This window comes from Hemitrygon akajei, chromosome 16 (genome assembly GCF_048418815.1).
Source record: "Hemitrygon akajei chromosome 16, sHemAka1.3, whole genome shotgun sequence".
Classification (NCBI taxonomy): Eukaryota; Metazoa; Chordata; class Chondrichthyes; order Myliobatiformes; family Dasyatidae; genus Hemitrygon; species Hemitrygon akajei.
Genome location: NC_133139.1, coordinates 33,667,021 through 33,686,588, shown reverse-complemented (window position 1 = coordinate 33,686,588; position 19,568 = coordinate 33,667,021). Strand labels below are relative to the sequence as shown.

The 19,568-nt window shown below is 42.6% G+C and overlaps 1 protein-coding gene across 1 annotated transcript in view; it reads right to left on the bottom strand.

Annotated features, from left to right (window-relative positions):
* wdr18 (WD repeat domain 18) overlaps positions 1-17,641 on the bottom strand; it is a 241,671-nt gene extending 224,030 nt beyond the window's left edge. Inside the window, exon 1 of the mRNA XM_073068667.1 lies at positions 17,415-17,641. Within this exon, the coding sequence (XP_072924768.1) occupies positions 17,415-17,624 (210 nt within the window). The 5' untranslated portion in view covers positions 17,625-17,641. The remainder of the gene's footprint in view (positions 1-17,414) is intronic.
* Positions 17,642-19,568: the final 1,927 nt, after the last annotated feature.

The following is a 19,568-nucleotide window of genomic DNA, read 5'->3' as shown; positions in this document are numbered from 1 at the left end:
ACAATACATTATCCCCTAGACAACGATAGAGCTATTTCTTATTGATTACTATTAGACCCGCGCTTTTAGATTTAGTATTGACGACGTATATTATCTGTAAGTTTGCCTTGATATTATTTTTGTGTATTTTTATCAATAAATACTGTTAAAAATAGTACCATCAGAATTCAACGGACCTCTCTATCTTTGCTGGTAAGTGACCCAGTTACGGGGTACATAACAATTGGGGTTCTCGTCTCAGGATTTGACACCAAATTGGGAGGCCAGTGAATCAGGCTTGTAAGTCCAAACTTGGATCTGGTTATGCAGGTAGCCAGACGGGAAACCAGCAAAGATGGATGTGGGTGAATTTATAGAAAACCCGACTCTGGAGGCGCTAGAGGCGGCCACCAAATCAGACTTGATAAATTTGGCGAAGGGGTTAAAGCTCGCAGAGGTGAGGTTGTCAATGAAAAAGCGGGAGGTGCGAAGGGCAATAACTCAGTATTATATTGGGAAGAATGTGTTTGCAGCTGAGGTATTGGAAAATATCCCTGAAAAGGTACCAGCTAGTGGGATGGCTCAGTTAGAGTTGGAGAAATTAAGGTTGGAACATGCAATTAAGTTAAAGCAGCTGGGAGCAGCTGAGAAGAGGAATGAAAGAGGGGGGGGGGGGGAGAGAGAGAGAGAGGGAGAGGGAGAGGGAGAGGGAGAGGGAGAGGGAGAGGGAGAGGGAGAGGGAGAGGGAGAGGGAGAGGGAGAGGGAGAGGGAGAGGGAGAGGGAGAGGGAGAGGGAGAGAGAGAGAGAGAGAAGGAAAGAGCTGAGAAACAAAGAGAGCATGAAATTCAGTTAAAACAGCTGGAAGCAGCTGAAAAAGAGAAGGAAAGAGCTGAGGAGAGAGAGTATGGGGAGGCAGAGAAACAAAGGAAACATGACTTGGAGATGGAGAAGTTAAGGCAAGGGCAACGAGTTCAGGGGTCAGACCGAGAGGAGCGGTTTAATGTTAGTCGGGAGTTGAGGTTAGTACCTCCGTTCGAGGAGACGGATGTTGATAGTTATTTCTTGCTTTTTGAAAAGGTGGCAGTGAATCAGAAATGGCCCAGAGATCAGTGGGTGGCGTTGTTACAAAGTGTGTTAAAAGGGAAGGCACAGCGGGCATATACGGCGTTGTCCATGGAGGAGGAAGAGGAGGAGAGTTATGACAAAGTAAAGGCGGCCATTCTCCGGAGTTATGAGTTAGTACCTGAAGCGTATAGACAAAAGTTCAGAAATCTAAAGAAAGGGTGGAATCAGACGTATACCGAGTTTGCCTATGAGAAGGGTGTGCTCTTGGACCGTTGGTGCACAGCAGAGATAGTGGAAGAGGATTATTGGCGTCTCAGGGATTGAGGAATCTAAAGGTTGTGTTTCAGAGGATATCCGGATATATTTGAATGAGAAGCCGAATAAGTCCATCTCAGAATTTGCTAGGTTCGCAGATGAATATGCCCTAACCCACAAGACAAAGTTTTCCTCGAATAAAAGTTCCCAGAGAGACCGTGGGAACGATTGAGAAAGCCCGCCGGCTGAGGCAGAGGTCTCGCCGGGAGCTAGTGGTAAGATTGAGGGGGAAAGGCAAGACGACCAGAGATTTCCGGGCTTGACCTGTTTTAATTGTGGAAAGGGGGGGGGGGGCATATTGCATCTAGGTGCTTTGCTCCGAAGAAAGAGACAGGAAAAGGGAAAGCAGCAGTCCCTATCGGATGCGCCGTGGTAATCAGTAAATCGACAAGAGAGCCCCGGGTAGACAGAGTACAAGAAGGGTCTGAGATTTGTATGTCAAACGGAACCGTGTCTGTGAGGGAGGGAGGCACCCCAGTTCCAGTACGGATCTGGAGAGACACGGGGGCTGAACTATCATTGATCAGCAGTAAGGTACTAGATTTTGGTTGCAAGACGGGAATGGTAGCTGTGAAAAGAATAGGCAAAGGGACGGAAATGGTGCCCTTGCATAGGGTCATTATGAATTGTGAGCTAGTCTCTGGACCAGTTGAAATGGGGGTGCGATCAGAATTCCCGAGAACTGACGCGGACGTCCTTCTGGGTAACGATTTAGCCGGTGGTAAGGTTTGGTCAGCAATGACGCTGACGAGCCGGCCGGTGAGCGTTGCAGCCCCGCCCCTAGCGTCCAAGATCTATCCCGCATGCGCGGTTACTCGCAGCATGTTGAGAAAGGCAGCTGAGAACGAGAGCAGTTTAAATCTGGCCAGTATCGATTTGGCCGAGACGTTTTTACCGACCCTGTACCACGAGGGTTTAGAGGGTGGTAAAACAAAGAGTAGTAAAGTGAAAGAGAGTAAGGGAGAGGAGGTAGACCTGCCCTCAGCGAGGAGAAAAGTTCTAGAGGCAGGAGATAAAGATGAGAAACAGGTAGAGCTGTTAAAAGGTCCAGAGTTGGACATGGATGATCTGTCTGGTTTGACAGAACTGTTTGAAGAAGTTGAAAATTCTAAAGGTGTTCCCGATAATGAAATGAGGGCAGTCCTAGATGAAAAGGGTGCCCTTACCTTGAAGAAGTCTGCTGGGTTGGCAGATGAGGTTGTTTCAGCCCGCGGGGTTGAGTTTACTCTGGAAGGGAGTTGCCCAGAGAGCAGCTGGGAGAATCAGGGGAATTTAGAGTTTTGACCGGGTACGGGTATTGAAAACCTGGAAGAGGCAAATATCCCGTTGGAGTGTGTCCAAGATGTGGATGCACGTGGTACTGAACCTAGTAATGAAGCTCAGAAAAAGTCTGAGGTATTTGATTCAGTTGACAAGGAAGGCAGTCCTTGTGGGTCAGATAGACTTGGTTCAGCGAAGAAAGGGTTAACCTTGGTAATAGTGGGAAGTGAGAGTTCCCAGGTGTTTGTGCTCGAAGGTGTGTTAAAAGTTAATGCGGAGATCAAAAGTGGGGAGATGAGTATTATCATTGAAGGAAACGGGAAATATGTAGTTCCCAAATCGAATGAAGAAAAGTTAAAACCTGCGGATCACTTACAGATTGAGTTGGAAGATGACGGGGCCCCCCATGCTATTGTTATCCCAGAGTGTGGTGTGAAAAGGCAGAATTTGAAATGCTGCTTGAACAAAGAGTTCGAACTGAAAACTAATAGCCTGAAGGGTTCTGAAGAGAAAGCTAGCAACTTGCGTAAAATTAAAGAATTGGGTGGAAATTCAGAAGATGGTCTAAGTTTGGGACACAGTGTTGATAAAATAACTCCTATGAAAGAAGCGGGCGAAAGCCTATTTCGCCAGAGTACCCAAGCTCCCCACGTGGGAATTAACCAGAAAAGAGACGAGGGTTAATGGGGACACCATTTAGCAGAAACTGGTTTTAAGGGATTTCGACAAAGCCTGTGAATAATAAAAGACAACAACCATGGAAGCCTGCCTGTTAAGTTTGAAAGCAACATAACGATTAGTATTTGCATGAACTTTTGTAGTATACACGTAAGCTTAAGATCACAACTCTTTAGTTTTGTTTGCTGAAGAAAAAAAATAGGTGGTTACTAAATTGGAGTCTGATGCTACAAGACTTTAGTAGGGTACAAGATGTAAAGATATTAAAGGAAGTGACAATTGTAATCGGTAACCATCTAGGTGCTGAGTTGAATGTATAACTGTATTACTCTGTAGTGAAAAGGAAAAGCTTTTGTATTGTGTTAGATTCTAAAATCCTGTAAGACTCTGTACTACTTCGTTTTCACCGCTGGTGAAAACGCTTTGAAGAAAGGGGGTGTTACGAATGTGCCACAGCTCTGAGGGGCCGAAGGGTGCGGGGCAGCCCCCTCCTTTGTGAGAATCACAAGATCACTATTACGTCAGTTCAGGAGACCCAGGAAATGAGAGAAAGACATGCAGAATCCACAAAGAGTTGGAATGTGTCCTGGCCTCCGAAAGGCGGACCCATTGATACCGGCTATTGTCTCTTGGAGACAGACTTGTGTATTGCATCCTGTACTATGCATCGAAGCCCCAGGCAAAGAACCGAGGGGGAGGTTGGTGGAAATATTGCATCATCCCAACCTGATTGACACCCGAGACCCTGTGAGTCAGGATAAAAAGAGGGTCTGTGGGAACAGCCCCTCAGACACACCAGAAGAAACACTAATGATCCCATAATAGCAAAAACCAGTGGAAGGCCACGTGCGTCCTTTTCCGTTTGCCCCGGAATCGGTGGGCCCTGTACCACGGCAGAACAGGTTTTAGCTAACAACGGGGAAATCAACTCCCAACGACTCTCGAAGGATTGACATCATAAAAGGAATGGGCAAGTTTTAACCCGTCTTTCTCTCCAACCCAAAAGCTGCAGCTTGAATGAACTGAGTGACCTTTATATTTCCATCGGACAATACATTATCCCCTAGACAACGATAGAGCTATTTCTTATTGATTACTATTAGACCCGCGCTTTTAGATTTAGTATTGACGACGTATATTATCTGTAAGTTTGCCTTGATATTATTTTTGTGCATTTTTATCAATAAATACTGTTAAAAATAGTACCATCAGAATTCAATGGACTTCTCTATCTTTGCTGGTAAGTGACCCAGTTATGGGGTACGTAACAGTGTGGTGGACATTAGGACCCGGCGGCGGAGCTCTGAATCCACAGTGTTTCTGTTCACAAAAATAATCACGATTGAAAATAAAGTGGAAATAATAAAGTGATTGGACGATCGGAACAATTTTAAAGGATAAAGTGAGAAAGACCCTGCCCCGATGAAAGCTACAATTATTACTAAGCAACACAGTGGTTTAATTATTGGGTTTTGGGATTTTGAGTTTTTGATCCTCCACATCAACCCGGCACATTCCCAAGCCCAGCGCTGAAACATACGTTCTTAAGTATTTTATATGCATAGAAAGGTAAAATACATACTATATACTAAGACAAACGTCTGACTAACTGACGCTAAATAATACCAGATGTACCTGTTCCGACTTACATAGTAAGAGAACTTCTGATTTTTTCGATCCTGATCTACAATAACTCACGCTTATCCTCCTGTATACTTTAAATCATCTCTAGATTACTTATAATACCTAATACAATGTAAATGCTATGTGAAATAGTTGTTATACTGCATTGTTTAGGGAATAATGACAAGAAAAAAAAAGTCTGTACTGTTACGAACCCCGTAACTGGGTCACTTACCAGCAAAGATAGAGAGGTCCATTGAAGTCTGATGGTACTATTTTTAACAGTATTTATTGGTAAAAATACACAAAAATAATATCAATGCAACCATACAGATAATATACGTTGTCAATACTAGATCTAAAAGTGCGGGTATAATAATAATCAATAAGAAATAGCTCTATCGTTGTCTAGGGGATAATGTATTGTCCGATGGAAATATAAAAGTCACTCAAGTTCATTCAGGCTGCAGCCTTTGGTTGGAGTCAAGAGACAGATTTTTAGAACTTGCCAGCTTTTCCTTTTTATGATGTCGATCCTTCCAGAGTTCCGTTGGTGTTGGTTTCTCCTTTTAGCTAAAGCCGTTCTTCTGTGGTAAGGCCTGCCAATTCCTTGGCAAATGGAAAAGGACGCACGCGGGTCCCCACCAGCTGTCGCTATTAAACACTGTCACGGGATTTCTAGCGTTTCTCCTGGTGCGTCTAAAGGGGTTGTTCCCCAGACCCTCTTTTATCCTTACTCACGGGGTCTCAGATGTCAATCAGGTTGGGATGATGCAATCCCTCAACCAGCCCACTCTGGTCATTCCCTGAGGGCTTCAATGAATAGTACAGTACTCAATACACAATTCCATCTCCAAGAGACAACAGTCGTTATCAATGGTTCCGCCTCTCTGGGGCCAGGACACATTCCAAACCCTTGTGGATTCTGTCTCATTTCCTGAGTCCCAGACCCGAATTAATAGCGATCTTGCGATTCTCAAAAAGGAGGGGGCTACTTTGTACCCTTCGGCCCCTCAGAGTTGTGGCACATTCATAACAGTACATGCTCGAACAACAAGTGCTGGAAGAGCACTTCCAGGTTTTCTCAATTTGCGGTTGGTTGAATTCGTGGATGTGGAACTCACGGATAAGGAGGGCTAACTGTACATCAGTGGCCCGTCTATGGTGGAAATTATACCCGGCTGCCACTTTTCAGTCCAGTAATCCCGTGCAGGAACTGACTGTCCCACATTGAAGCTCCGTGTTGACTTAGCATTCAACTGTTTGAACTGCCTTGTTCTCCATATTGCGCCGTACATCTGGTTTGAGAAGATCCATACGGGACTTCAAGTTCCTGTTTAGCAACAACACCATTGGAGTCTGGTTAGTGGTTGCATGTACTGCATTATGATAGGCAAGGAGGAAATTGTCTATCTTGTGTTGTAATGGTCAATTTTCACTGCCCCTTGCCTTGAGGGCTTTCTTGAATGTCTGTACAGATCTTTCTGCCAAGCTTTTTTGTGGATGGTTGGTAAGGAGCCGATGTAAAGTGTTTGATTCCATTGCTCTTCACAAAACTTTGGAATTCTTCAGAGACAAATTGTTGTCCATTGTCTGAGCAGATTTGCTCTGGTATTCCATTCCTGGCAAACATGGTCCTCAGAACTGTAATGATCTTTTCCAATGTGGTTGTCTCCATTTTGATGACCTCTGGCCATTGTGCATCAACAGCGATTAAAAAGATAGGGTCCATGAATGGTCCAGAAAAGTCGATGTGCACTTGCTGCCATGGTGATGAGGGCCACTCCCACAGATGAAGAGGGGCTTGTGGTGGTGTATTCTGGATCTTTTGACATCCAGAGCAGTTCTTGGTCACATCCTCAATTTGTTTATCGATTCCTGGCCATCACACATTGGCAAGGGCAAGACTTTTCATCTTTACAGTACCCAGGTGCCCCTCGTGCAGTTCCTCCAGCACTCTGGTGCGTAACTTGGGAGGAATCACAACTCATGAGCCACACATTAGTGTTCCCCGACACACTGACAACTGTTCCTTCCTCGCAGAGAAGGCTGGAAACAATGTGTTACCCTGCGCTGGCCATCCTCTTACCGTGATGTCATAAACTTTTGACAACATAGGGTCATTTTGTGTTTCCCTTTCAATGAGGCTGTTTGTTACTGGTAATTGTTCAACTATTGTTGTGTGAAAGATCTCTGCTGGATCCATTTGTGTACATACCTCAGAAGTGGGCAGTGGTAACTGTGACAAACCATCTGCGTTGCCGTGTTGCTTGGTCCCCTTGTGTTCAACATCATACCTATGACCTCCTAAGAAAAGGGACCATCTCTGTAGTCTTTGTGCTGTCATCACTTTTCTTGGATTGAAGATTGACACGAGCGGCTGATGGTCAGTCAACAGAGTAAACTTTTGGCCATACAGGTAGTGACTAAATTTCTTGACTCTCCACAAGGCTTAAGGCCTCTCTGTCAATCTGTGCGTAGTTGCTTTCAGCTGAAGTTAGTGTTCTTGAGGCAAAGGCTATTGGTCTTTCAGGAAACTTGTGCGCTAACACAGCTCCTATCCAATGGGACGAAGCATCACAAGCTAGTCGGATAGGTAAGGAGGGGTCAAATTTTGCAAGCACCCCGTCTGAAGTTATGAGTCTTTGAGTTTCTTGAAATGCTTTCTCACTGCTCTCAGTCCACTTCCATTGTGTCCCTGCCTATTATAATGCATTTAGTGGGTGTAGGACTGTGGATAGGTTATGCAAAAACTTGTGGTAGTAGCTCACAAGATCAAGATATGCTCTCAGTTGAGACACATTTTTGGGTGGCCTTAAGCACCGCTTCTATCTTTTCTTGAGACATGTGTAAATCATCCTTGTTGATCACATGTCCACAGTATGAGATTTCCTTTTAGAAAAACTCACATTTCTGTCGATTAGCTCTGAGCCCATATTCTCGTAACCTGGTGAGCACTTGTTCAAGGTTAAAAAGATGTTCGTCGTCATCTTTGCTAGTGACAATGACGTCATTCAGGTAACAGTTGAGTCCCTGAAATCCCCTGCAGAACCTGGTCCATTGCCCTTTGCCAGATTGCAGGCGCTGAAGCTATCCCAAAAACCAACCTGTTGTACCGATAGTCCTTTGTGTGTATTTATTGGCAGGTATTTCTTGGATGCTTCCTCGATTTCCATTTGAAGGTAAGCCTAGGTCAAATCGATTTTTGTAAAATGTTCCCCTCCTGATAGGGAAGCAAAAATGTCCTCAGTACAAGGTAGAGGATACTGTACAGTGCGGAGGACTGGGTTAACAGTCATTTTAAAGTCACCACATACGTGCACCTTGCTTGGTTTTCCTGGTTTTGTGCTGGAGGTTTTCTTCATCACTGGAACAATAGGTGTGGCCCATTCACTCCAATCCACCTTTGATAGGACCCCAGTTTGCTCTAGATTTTCAGCTCTGCCTCTACTGTAGGACGGATTGCATATGGCACTGGCCTGGCTTTGTGAAATTTTGGACATGAATTTTCCTCAGTCTTTGCTCTCATGCCCCGAAGTGTTCCTATTCCTTTAATGAACACTTCCTCAGAGTCAGCAAGTATTTGTGACAGTCTCTCAGATGTAGCCTTGCTGCACTCCTTTGCTGACACATCTAGTGCCTTGATGGTGTGCCAATCCAACTGGATTTTCCTGAGCCATTCCCGTCCCAGCAACGGTGATCCTCGATTTTGCAGTACATAGAGATTCAGCTGCTGTGTTTTGCCTCCATGGGTCACTGCCACTTTAATTTTCCCTTCAGGGCGCATTTTCTGTCCTGTGTAAGTGCTTAGCAGTAGTTTAGTTTGTTTCAGAGGTATGTACAAAAACAGTCATCTGTAGTCGTCTACAGCGATCACTGTTAAAGCTGAGCCTGTGTCCAACTCCATTTTCAGTCTCATGCCTGCCATTTATGGAGTGATCCATATTACCCTTCAATCATCTTTCTCTTCCACGCTGTGAAGTGGCAGACAAAACAATTCACTTTTGTCTGAGTCATTTTCATCAGAATTGCTTTCTTTCATTTTGTGCACATTGTTGTAATTTCCTTTCTGGGGTTTCTTGTTTCTCTGTATTCTGCCCTTTTCCTGCTGTTTAGCTTTGCATATTCTGCCAGTGTGGCCCTGTTTGCCACAACGGTAACATTTCTTCCCTTCTTTTCTGCACAGTGACATTTTATTTGTAGCATATTCCAGAGATTTTTGTTATATCGCTGAAGCACCTCGTGCAGCTATTTCTAATGATATTGAGATGTTTAGCACCTTCTCGAATGTAAGGTCTTTTTCACACAGGATCTTCTTCTGGGTGGTTTCACAGTACATGCCACACACTAACCTATTCCTCAGTGCGTCTGGTAGACCCATCCAAATTGACAATGTTCTGATAATTTGCACATTATTAAGAAATACTTCCGTTTTTGCTCTGACTGATTGTAAAATTTAAATCTTTCAGCAATGACCAGTGGATTGTGGTTTAAATGTTGTTGGAGGGTGTCTACTATTTGCATGAACGTTTTGTCAACTGGCTTTTCAGGGGTTAACAAGCTCTATAGCAGGCCGTATGTTTTCGCGCCCATTACACTAAGGCAACGTCCACACTATATTGGATAACTCCGTAACCAAAGCTTTTTCTCTTCGTTTTGACTCTCCATTCACACTAAAACGGCGTTTTCTTCCCTCGAAAATGGAGCTTTTCTAAAATGCCCTCCAGAGTGTGTAAATTTGAAAACACTGGATTGGCTGGAGCAGTGCGGACGGGGTAACCAGAGAAATCTAAAAATGCTGTTATGACGTGCCGGAACAGATGGTGATGGCAGCACACCATTTCATTGTTTTCTTGAACGCAACCTAACAATTTCAGAACAGACGACGAGACTAAAGCCAGAAGAGTTAGAAATGTAACCACCAAATACTTTGACCCATAACTTACTGAATAAATAAGTATACTCACGTTGCCGTTTTCTGTCCTTGCTCGTATGAAGGTGGTTTACCTATTTATGCAAGTACTTCTCTGACAATAGATGTGCCTAATGTAACATTGTATGTAAATACAAGATAATACTGATGCAGACATGCTTTATACATTTAACAAGGTGCTTTATTAATGCAACAGAGTTAGTCAGTTTTTCAATGTTCGTCGTCAGCCGGGTCATACTGTCCATGAACTCCCTGTTGGTTGCCTCCATACGCTCCAGTATTTGTTTTTTTTTGTTTTAAGTCCTCCTACCCATTGTTTGGCAATTTCTTTTTAAGTTTTTCTAGTCTGTAACTGCACAAACACGCACCAAGTCTTTTGCAGCGAGATTCGACACTAAACATGTCGCTTGTTTTCGGTAGATGTGTCCTGCGCATGCACAGGAGGAGATTCACCGAAATATCCATTTTAATGTGGACAGAAGTATTTTCAAAAATGGTTAATGTGGACGCCTATCGTTTTTACGCGAAACCGGCATTTTCAAAATTATCCGGTCTAGTGTGGACGTAGCCTGAGTAATACACGGGCTTTCTTGTCCTCATTAACATCATTAGCATCACAATATAACTCTATTCTTTCAATGTAAGTTACCCAGTCTTAGGCTACATCCACACTACACTGGATAATTTTGAAAACGCCGGTTTCAAGTAAAAATGATAGACATCCACACTATGTGCTTTTAAAAATATCTCCAACCACATTGAAATGGAGATTTCGGTGAATCTCCTCCTACTGCACATGCGCATGACACATCTAACAAGCAACATGTTTGGTGTCAAATCTCGCTGTGAAAGACGGTGCGTGTTTGTGCAGTTACAGACTAGAAAAGCTTAAACGACGGACAGCTGTTGGCTCTCGCGCAGGAGGACTTAAAAGTAAAAAAAAAACAAATACTGGAGCGTATGGAGGCAACCAACAGGGAGTTCACGAACAGATTGACCCGGCTGACGACGAACACTGAAAAACTGACTAACTCTTTTGCATTAATAAAGCACTTTGTTAAATGTGTAAAACATGCCTGCATTAGCATTATCTTGTATTTCTATACAATATTACATTAGGCTATTACATCTATTGTCAGAGAAGTACTTGCATAAATAGGTAAACCACCTTCATACGAGCAAGGACAGAAAACAGGGCAAAGTGAGTATACTTATTTATTCAGTAAGTTATGGGTCAAAGTATTTGGTGAGTACATTTCTAACTCTTCTGGCTTCAGTCTCATTGCCGTCTGTTCTGAAATTGTTAGGTTGTGTCCAGGAAAACAATGAAATGACGCGCTGCTGTCTGACGGCGTTTTCAAAAGTCTCCGGTTACCCCATCCACACTGATCTGCCCAAGCGGCATTTTCAAAAATACACACCTTGGACAGCATTTCTGAAAAGCTCTGGTTTCAGGGGACGAAAACGCCATTTTAGTGTGGACGAAGGGTAAAAACGAAGAGAAAAAGCTTCAGTTACGGATTTATCCGGTGTAGTGTGGACGTAGCCTAAAATGCCACTATCAAATGGCATTCCTTGGTGTTCCAATTAACACCATCCTTGTTGTGTTCATTTATCCTTGTTATGTTAATTTAGCCTATTTTTTCCTTGTTTTCTTTTTGACTAGCTCCTGGCAGTTACTGCGCATTTTGCTTTAATGAAAAAAAATGAAATATCTTTATTGTCATTGCATAGTACAATTTGTCATGCACCAATACAGCGAAAATGAGTTTGCAAATCTCGTACTCAATGCTATAAAACAAATAAAATAAATAAACAATAAATAAAACCAAGGAACCAGCCAGTACAAGCAATGTCCAGCAGTACAAAAGCACAACTCAGATGCATGAGAGCCATAAAACCAGTATTAAAAGTAGCAATATACAAATTTATGGTGGATGCTTGATCGATCAGTTCAGAGCAATTATAGCTCTGGGGAAAAAGCTATTTTTCAGTCTGGAAGTGTGGGCACAGAAAATTTTATAATGTCTGCCAGATGGAAGAAGTTCAAACAGATGATTGCAGGGGTGTGTATTGTCCTTACAGATGCTTGTAGCTTTCCTTAGGCAGTGTAAGCTGTAGGTGTCCTCCAGGGCTAGGAGCTGTGTCCCGATGATCTTCTGTGCACTAGAGATGACCCGCTGAAGTGCTTTCCTTTCAGCTGCTGTACAACTGAGATACCACACAGAGAGGCAGTATGTTAAGATGCTCTCTATGGTGCAGCGGTAAAAGGTCACCAGCATCTGTTCAGGTAGACCAGCTTTCTTCAGCGTCCTGAGGAAAAACATCCGATGCTGTGCTTTCTTAACTATTGTTGTCCTTAGTCTTTGCTGTATTAAGAGACAGGTTGTTCTCTGAGCACCAGCTAAGTTCTGTACTTCTGCTCTGTACATTGATTCGTCTCTGTTGGAGATCAACTCGATCACTGTTGTGGCATCTGTGAATTTGACGATGGTATTGGTGTCAAATTCAGGTACACAGTCGTAAGTGAAGAGGGAGTAGAGTATGGGACTCAATACACAACCTTGTGGTGTACCAGTGTTCAGGATAGTAGTGGAGGACAGGTAAGGGCCCAGTCTCACTGCCTGTGAACACTCTGACAAGAAATTCAGGACCCAGTTGCAGTGATGAGCTGAGGCCTAGCTGGTGGAGTTTGGAGATGAGCTTGCTGGGAATGACAGTATTAAAAGCATAGCTATAATCAACAAACAACACCCTCACGTATGTGCCCTTTCCCTCCAGATGTGTCAGGACAGTGTGAAGAGCTAATGAGATGGCCTCCTCCGTGAACCTGCTTGCTTTATAGGCAAACTGGTATGAGTCCAGTGTAGCAAGGATAGTGACTTTGATGTGGGAGAGGACCAATCTCTCAAAGCACTTCATTATTATTGGTGTGAGGGCAACCAGATGATAGTCATTCAAATTGTTGATGTTTGTTTTCTTCGGGACAGGCACTATGATGGCTGACTTCAAGCACTTGGGGACCGTTGCCTGAGATAGAGACAGATTGAAAATTCTCGTAAATACATCAGCCAGTTGTTCAGCACAGTCTTTGAGTACCCGTCCTGGAACTCCATCTGGGCCTGCAGCTTTTCGTGGATTGACCCTCTGCAGTGTGCGCTGCATATCATGTGTGCTCAGTGTAAGAACCTGTTCATCCTCTATGGCCGGGATTCTTGCACTCCTCACTTTGTTGTTAATTTCAAACTGGCCAAAGGTGTTGAGTTCATTGGCCAGTTTTTTCTCAATTGACCTTTTCTTAATTGACCTTTTTTTCTCAGCATCCCAAGCGCCTTCTGTTTAGACACCTATCTCGCTCCTTTTTATCTCCCTTCTGAGGCAGGCAGACACTCAGCACCTGGGGTCAGCGCCAACTGTGGTCTCGCCTGGACATTTCTGACCCGCAGCTGTGCTTCTGCTCCCTTTTCAGATTCGCGGCCTCGCTCTCTTCTTCCAAATGCCGCTATCAGTTAAAACACGGCATTCCGATACAATGTAGGTTCATTATCCTCATCGCCAATTTGTTGTGTATGTGACCGATTACATAAAACTATATAAAAAAAACACTAGAGACTAGAGCTAAGATAACAGGGGTTTTTACTTATGGAACCCCGAACTGAACACATATATACATATCAATATGTGCCTAATAGTGCATGCTCAGTATCGTGTTACTACGACATAAAATAGTCCCATATTATACATTAGGCTATATGGTACACATAAGGTATGCTAAATGATGCAAAAAATCAAAGCTCACATTGTGGGAGTGTACATTTTGGGTGTAGATAAAAGATTGACTTGCAAACAGTTAACATAATTGGCAAAATGTAATTAGTGTTGTAGTGTAATTAGTGAATCAGTGTTGGGACCTCAACAATTCACAAATTATATAAATGACTTGCATGAAGGTTCTGACAATTTGGATAACATTTACTGATGATACAAATATAGGTGATAGAGCAAGCTGTGAGACATAGAGAATAGACATAGATAAGTCGAATGAATGCACAGAGATCCTGCAAATGAAGCATAATGTCAAAACATATTTTTTGCAAAAAAGTAAGAGTGGCATACTCTAAATGATAAAATATTACCGAGAGGCAAAGTGATCAGAGTGTCTTTGTGTATGATTCACAGGTTAATATGAAATAATATAATTAGTAAAATTAACCAAATGTTATCGTTTATTGTGAAGGAGATTCAATACCAAACAGAGATCAATACTTCAGTTATATAGGACAATGTGAGAATATGATGAATGTTCACTTTCTAGGGCCCAAGAGGTTTATTGTTAACCTCAACCTTCTAGCACAGTAACATGACCTTTCCAAATGGTCAGAGTTGTTTGTGACAAAAGTTAAACTTCTAACCAATATTCCTACCTCTACTTCTTGTTGTAAACAAGAGCTAGTCTTCAGTTCTAAACGCAAATTTCAAGCAATAATCAGTCTGAAGTTAAAAAGACAGCATTGCAAACAAACAGCACTGTCTCCACAGCACAGTCTGCTGACCCAGAGCAGGAGACTGACTGCTAAGAAGCAAGATTTATAAAGCAAAGTGGCCATAAGTTGTTCTGGTCTACATCAGCTAAACGTAAGATGTTATGTTATTTTGCCTACATCAAACCAGGTAACTACAGCCAAGTTATTTGCATCATTGTGAGACTTATTTTGTCACTTAGCACATTAAGCATGGACACCAATCAATAGTTGGATTATTTGTGTATTCAGAGTTTGCCCTCTCAGCACTAAATTTGAACATCTGGGATCTCTGTCCCCAGAACCTTTTAGACCATCTGTGTGAATAATTTTGTCCCAGCAAAAGTATCTGGAAAACATCAATGTTAGAAAGCACTGAGAATTGTTAGGAATGACAAGGAAAAGGCCAGAAAGAATTAGAATTCATTCCTCAACCTTGGGTTTCTGAGTCATACGATTCATTTATCTGCAAATCATTGGTAGGTTCTTTTAGTTAGGTGTTTGGAAATCCTTTGTAGTTTATAAAATATTTCGGAATTTCAAAATATTTATAGATTAGAAATCCTCAGTTTTAAATGTGTGTTAAGATCTATTTGTCTAAACTTAAACATGTATTATTAAAAATAACATAAACCTGCATTTAAACTAGTTTAAATAGAAGCTTCTCCTATTTGTTAGGGAGAGCAATCCCACCACTCAAATAGTGGGTATTGGCAGCTAAACCTCGCAGCAGAGACAAGACAGGGAAGTAAGCTAGTCTTTGAAGAGTAGGTTGATACAATATAACCTCCCAATTGTGAAGGCACTCATAAATGCTTATATCAGATAGGATTTAAAATCTCCTTTCAAGTTTAGGGCTTTGTGGACAGTGAACCCAATACCATTGCAAGAACACATTGCATCTCTCTTGACAGGGTGGATGCAGAGAGGATGTTTCCTCTGTGAGAGGATCTACAATCAGAATTTAATTTATTATCACTCACTTAAATGCTGTGAAATCATGGAATCAAGTCAGTCTTTTTAAAAAAGGGTAACTAATTTAAGAAAGATTAGGTGAATTTTCTCTTTGAGGGTTATGAATCTTTGGAACTGCCTTCCTCAAATGATATGAAAGCAGCCTTTGTATATATTTGAGGCATGATAAATAAGAAAATGAAAGGTTACAACACACAGAAAATGCTGTAAGAACTCAGCAGATCAGACAGCATCTATGGAGGGAAATGAACAGATGAAGTTTTGGGCTGAGACCCTTCATCAGGACTGTTTATTTCCCTTTATAGATGTTGCCTGATCTGCTGAGTTCCTCTGGCATTTTCTGTGTGTTGATCCGGATTTCCGGCATCTGGAGTCTCCAGTTCTGGGTAGCTGGAAATGCAGTTCCAATCAGATCAAATGATGTAGCTCACTCAAGGGCCAAGAGGCCTATTTCTGATAATCCTCATGTGGAATGCAAATCCATCATCCCAGGAAACAAGGTGGTGAACCTTCACTGCACCCTATCCTTTTATTTACCCAAATTTCTCAAAATGAAAGCAGAATGCAGTATTCCAGGCACAGTCTCACACAAGCCCTATGTAATTCCAGTAAACTGTCTTATTTCACTGAAGTTCACTCACTGTAATCTCATGTCACTATAAACGCTAAATGCTTACTGATCCTGCATATTAACTTTCCATGATTCACATACAGATACTCCTCAATCCTTCTGTCTAGATTTGGACTAGTTCATCGTCCTCCCATCAGAGGTTTCCATTTACAAAATATATTCCCATTTACAAAAAATCTGCTTTTCATTTTCTAGTAGAGGGGATAGCCTCACATATTTCTTTATAACATTCTGTCATCTTCTTGGTTATTCCATTAACCTGCCTATATTCTGTGAAGCCTGTCTGTACCACCTCACACTAACACCTCAGAACCCTATGCAATGTTCCAGTCCCTCCCCAAACATGAACATAATCAATCTAAATACAGTTTTGGTAAAGGAGTTCTTCAACATGTGTCCTTGACTACATTCCACAGAACATTCCAGTCTATTCTCATTCACACCTCAGCCGGTTGCAGATGCAATATACCGACTCACAAATAATAAAACCTCTGGAACAGGCAATATCCATGCTGAAGTTCTAAACAGTGACAGAGAGAAGCTTCTGATGCAGAATTTTGAGTTCATCCGGGGATAGAAAGCTATACCAGTAACACAAAAAAAATTGCAGCCTTGGCCATCATCTAAAAAAAGAGACAAAGCTAGTTTCTAGCAGCTGAAGAGTATCTAACTCTCTATCATAGGAAAAGACATGAAATAGTTTTTCACCAACTGCCTCTTTCCAGCATAAAATCTCTTTGAAATACACACAAAATGCTGGAGGAACTCAGCAGGACATGCAGCATCTGTGGAAAAGAGTAAACAGTCGACTATTTACTCTTTTCTACGGATGCTGCCTGGTCTGCTGAGTTCCTCCAGCATTTCGTGTGTGTTGCTTTCGACTTCCAGCATCTGCAGATTTTATCGTGTTTGTGATACTCCTTCCAAATGTGTCGATCCCTCCATGCAGTAGAATAATAGATATGCCCTCAATGAAAAATCCAGTACTAATCACATAATGGTCTTTGTAATCCTTACTGAAACTCTTAGTTGTCAGCCAAACTTGCCTAGCCTCAGAAACTCACTTCAGTTCTATAACTGTTACACGATTACGTACAACCACAACTCAGACCAACAGATCCACCATGAACGTAATTCCAAAGCAGACACGGATCATATAATGCTATGTTATCGCCGCATATTCAGTCCTTCTGATCCAAGTACCCCCTCGTCCTCCAGTACCCCTACATGCGTACCATTCCTCTCCAGGACTCTGCCCATGCTCTCTCCGCCTGTACCCTTCCATCCAGTCGCCATTCCATGTGCTTCTTACCCCTTTCTCTCCACCTCTGTCCCCTTATTCTGTCTGCCCCATAGTTCATTTCCTATCGCTATTCTCCCCACCCTAAGACCCCACTCTATCCGTACGCACTCCCTCCCAATTGACTCGCTCACCTTCCGCTGCAATTCCCATACGTTGATGTAATTCTTGCCGAGCTGCGCTCCCAACAGATACTCGCCGCCTAAAGTACATAAGGCACGGGCTGAGGTATTGCCGCCCCGGTAACTCGTCAGCGTGGTCCCGGAGCGCGGCTCCCACACGTTACAGTTCCACAGCGAACCGCCAGCATCGCAGCTCAGCACTACCTCCAACACGGCCGCCATCTTCACATTGTCCCACAATTCCCGCTGCCAACAAGCAGCGCGGCAAGAGCGGCGCCGAATCGTTACCCTGGCAACAGGGCGAAAAGTTGGGACCGATGAAATTTAAATTTAAATACGGCATTCTGTGCTTGTCCTGCAGTGAAATTATGTCAAAAATTAGATTATTATGCCTAAATTAATGCAAATTTGGAGTGAAAATATGCTCAAGAGAATAGGCAGATGCTGGAAATCCATTGTAACACATACAAACTGCTGGAGTAACTCAGCAGCTCTGATGAAGCGTCTTGGCCCGCAACGTCGACTGTTTATTCCTTTCCATAGATACAGCCTGACCTGCTGAGTTCCTCCAGTGTTTTCTGTGTGTGTGTTGCTCTGAATTTCCAGTATCTACAGAATCTTTTCTTTCCTATTATTCTTCTGACTGTTACCCTCTTTCTATCGTTCTCTTCCACCTCACTTTTTTACTCATCTCTGCTCTGTTTCTTACTTTCTACCCTGCCCGCCTTTTACTTTTTTCATTGACTTGCTCTTCCACATTCTTAAAGAATACCTATTTTTCTCAATTCTCTCCTCACTTATCCCCTTAATTTTTTTGTCCGTTTCACAAAATCTCAATCCCTATGAAAATGTACTAAATTTGTCATGGTTAAAATTACATTGGAGTTGTCAATGCTACACCGTAGCTAACAAACCCTAGCTACTTCACACACTAACCACTATATTAAACAAAACTCCGATAATCTGCTATCCGACCATTTGGAAGTATATATAGTTTGCCACCAAACTCACCAGATGTTTGCTGTGATCCCTGATTCGTCAGAGTTCACTTCTAACTTACTAAGGTCCTCTTTAAGTTTGCTGGATTCATCAAACAAAAGTACAGGCAAATCTCGCATTATGTGTGTGGGGGAGGGGGGGCTTTAGACTTCAGCTTTGTAGTGTACCTGCGCTATACTCACATTGGCTGTCATGGACTTCCACACAACATGTCATTTCGATTCATGATCCATTCCACACCTTCTCCACCGCCACGCTGAGGCAGGTGCAAACTAGAAAAAAATATTGCCTCATTTTCTGTTTCCATTGATGCTACTTGACCTACTGCATTCTTCCAGAAGCATATTTCTCACTTTAGCCACGGAGATAATTTTCAGCTTCATCTTCCTAGGCTTCATACTCTCTGATATCCTCACAACTTGTCAATTTATGTCAACTACTTTAAAACCTACCATTGTAATCCTGTTCATTGATTACTGAAGACACCTAATCCATCACTTCTCAAACTTCCCCCCTCACCAATCCCACATAATCTACGTTATTAGTGGCACAAGAGAGCGCAGATGCTAGAATGTAAAGCAAAAAGCAAATTACTAAAAGAACACCACAGGTCATACATCATCTATGGAGGCAAAAGGATACACCAGACACATTAGATTGGAGTGATAGTGTAAGGGAACTGGTTGCATCTTTATTCCAGAAAGTAGCGGAAGGCCCTAATATCTTTCTGATGGGGATTATAGGTATATACAGAATGGATATCTGTGCTAAAGATGAGGTAGTTGGGACTTGGAAGTTGTGAAAATGGTGGAGGGAATGAGAGATGCCCCAGATATAGATGGAAAGGAATAGAACAAGGGGATACACAAGAGAGTTAGAATATGAAGAGGTAAGTTTGGTGAGGCCAGTCCTGATGCAGGGTCTTGGCCAAAACATTGACCATTCACTTGCTTCTTCAGATATTGCTTGACCTGTCGAGCTCTTCCTCTAACAGTTCACTTTTTGCTTTGTCTGTCGTACCATCTGCCTGAAACTAAGACCCTGTAAAAACTTTCTCCAACTAAGTACAGACTGTCCCCGAATTAAGATCAAATACACATCAATTTTGTCCATAAATCAAAAAATACACTTGTTACGTACCCCGTAACTGGGTCACTTACCAGCAAA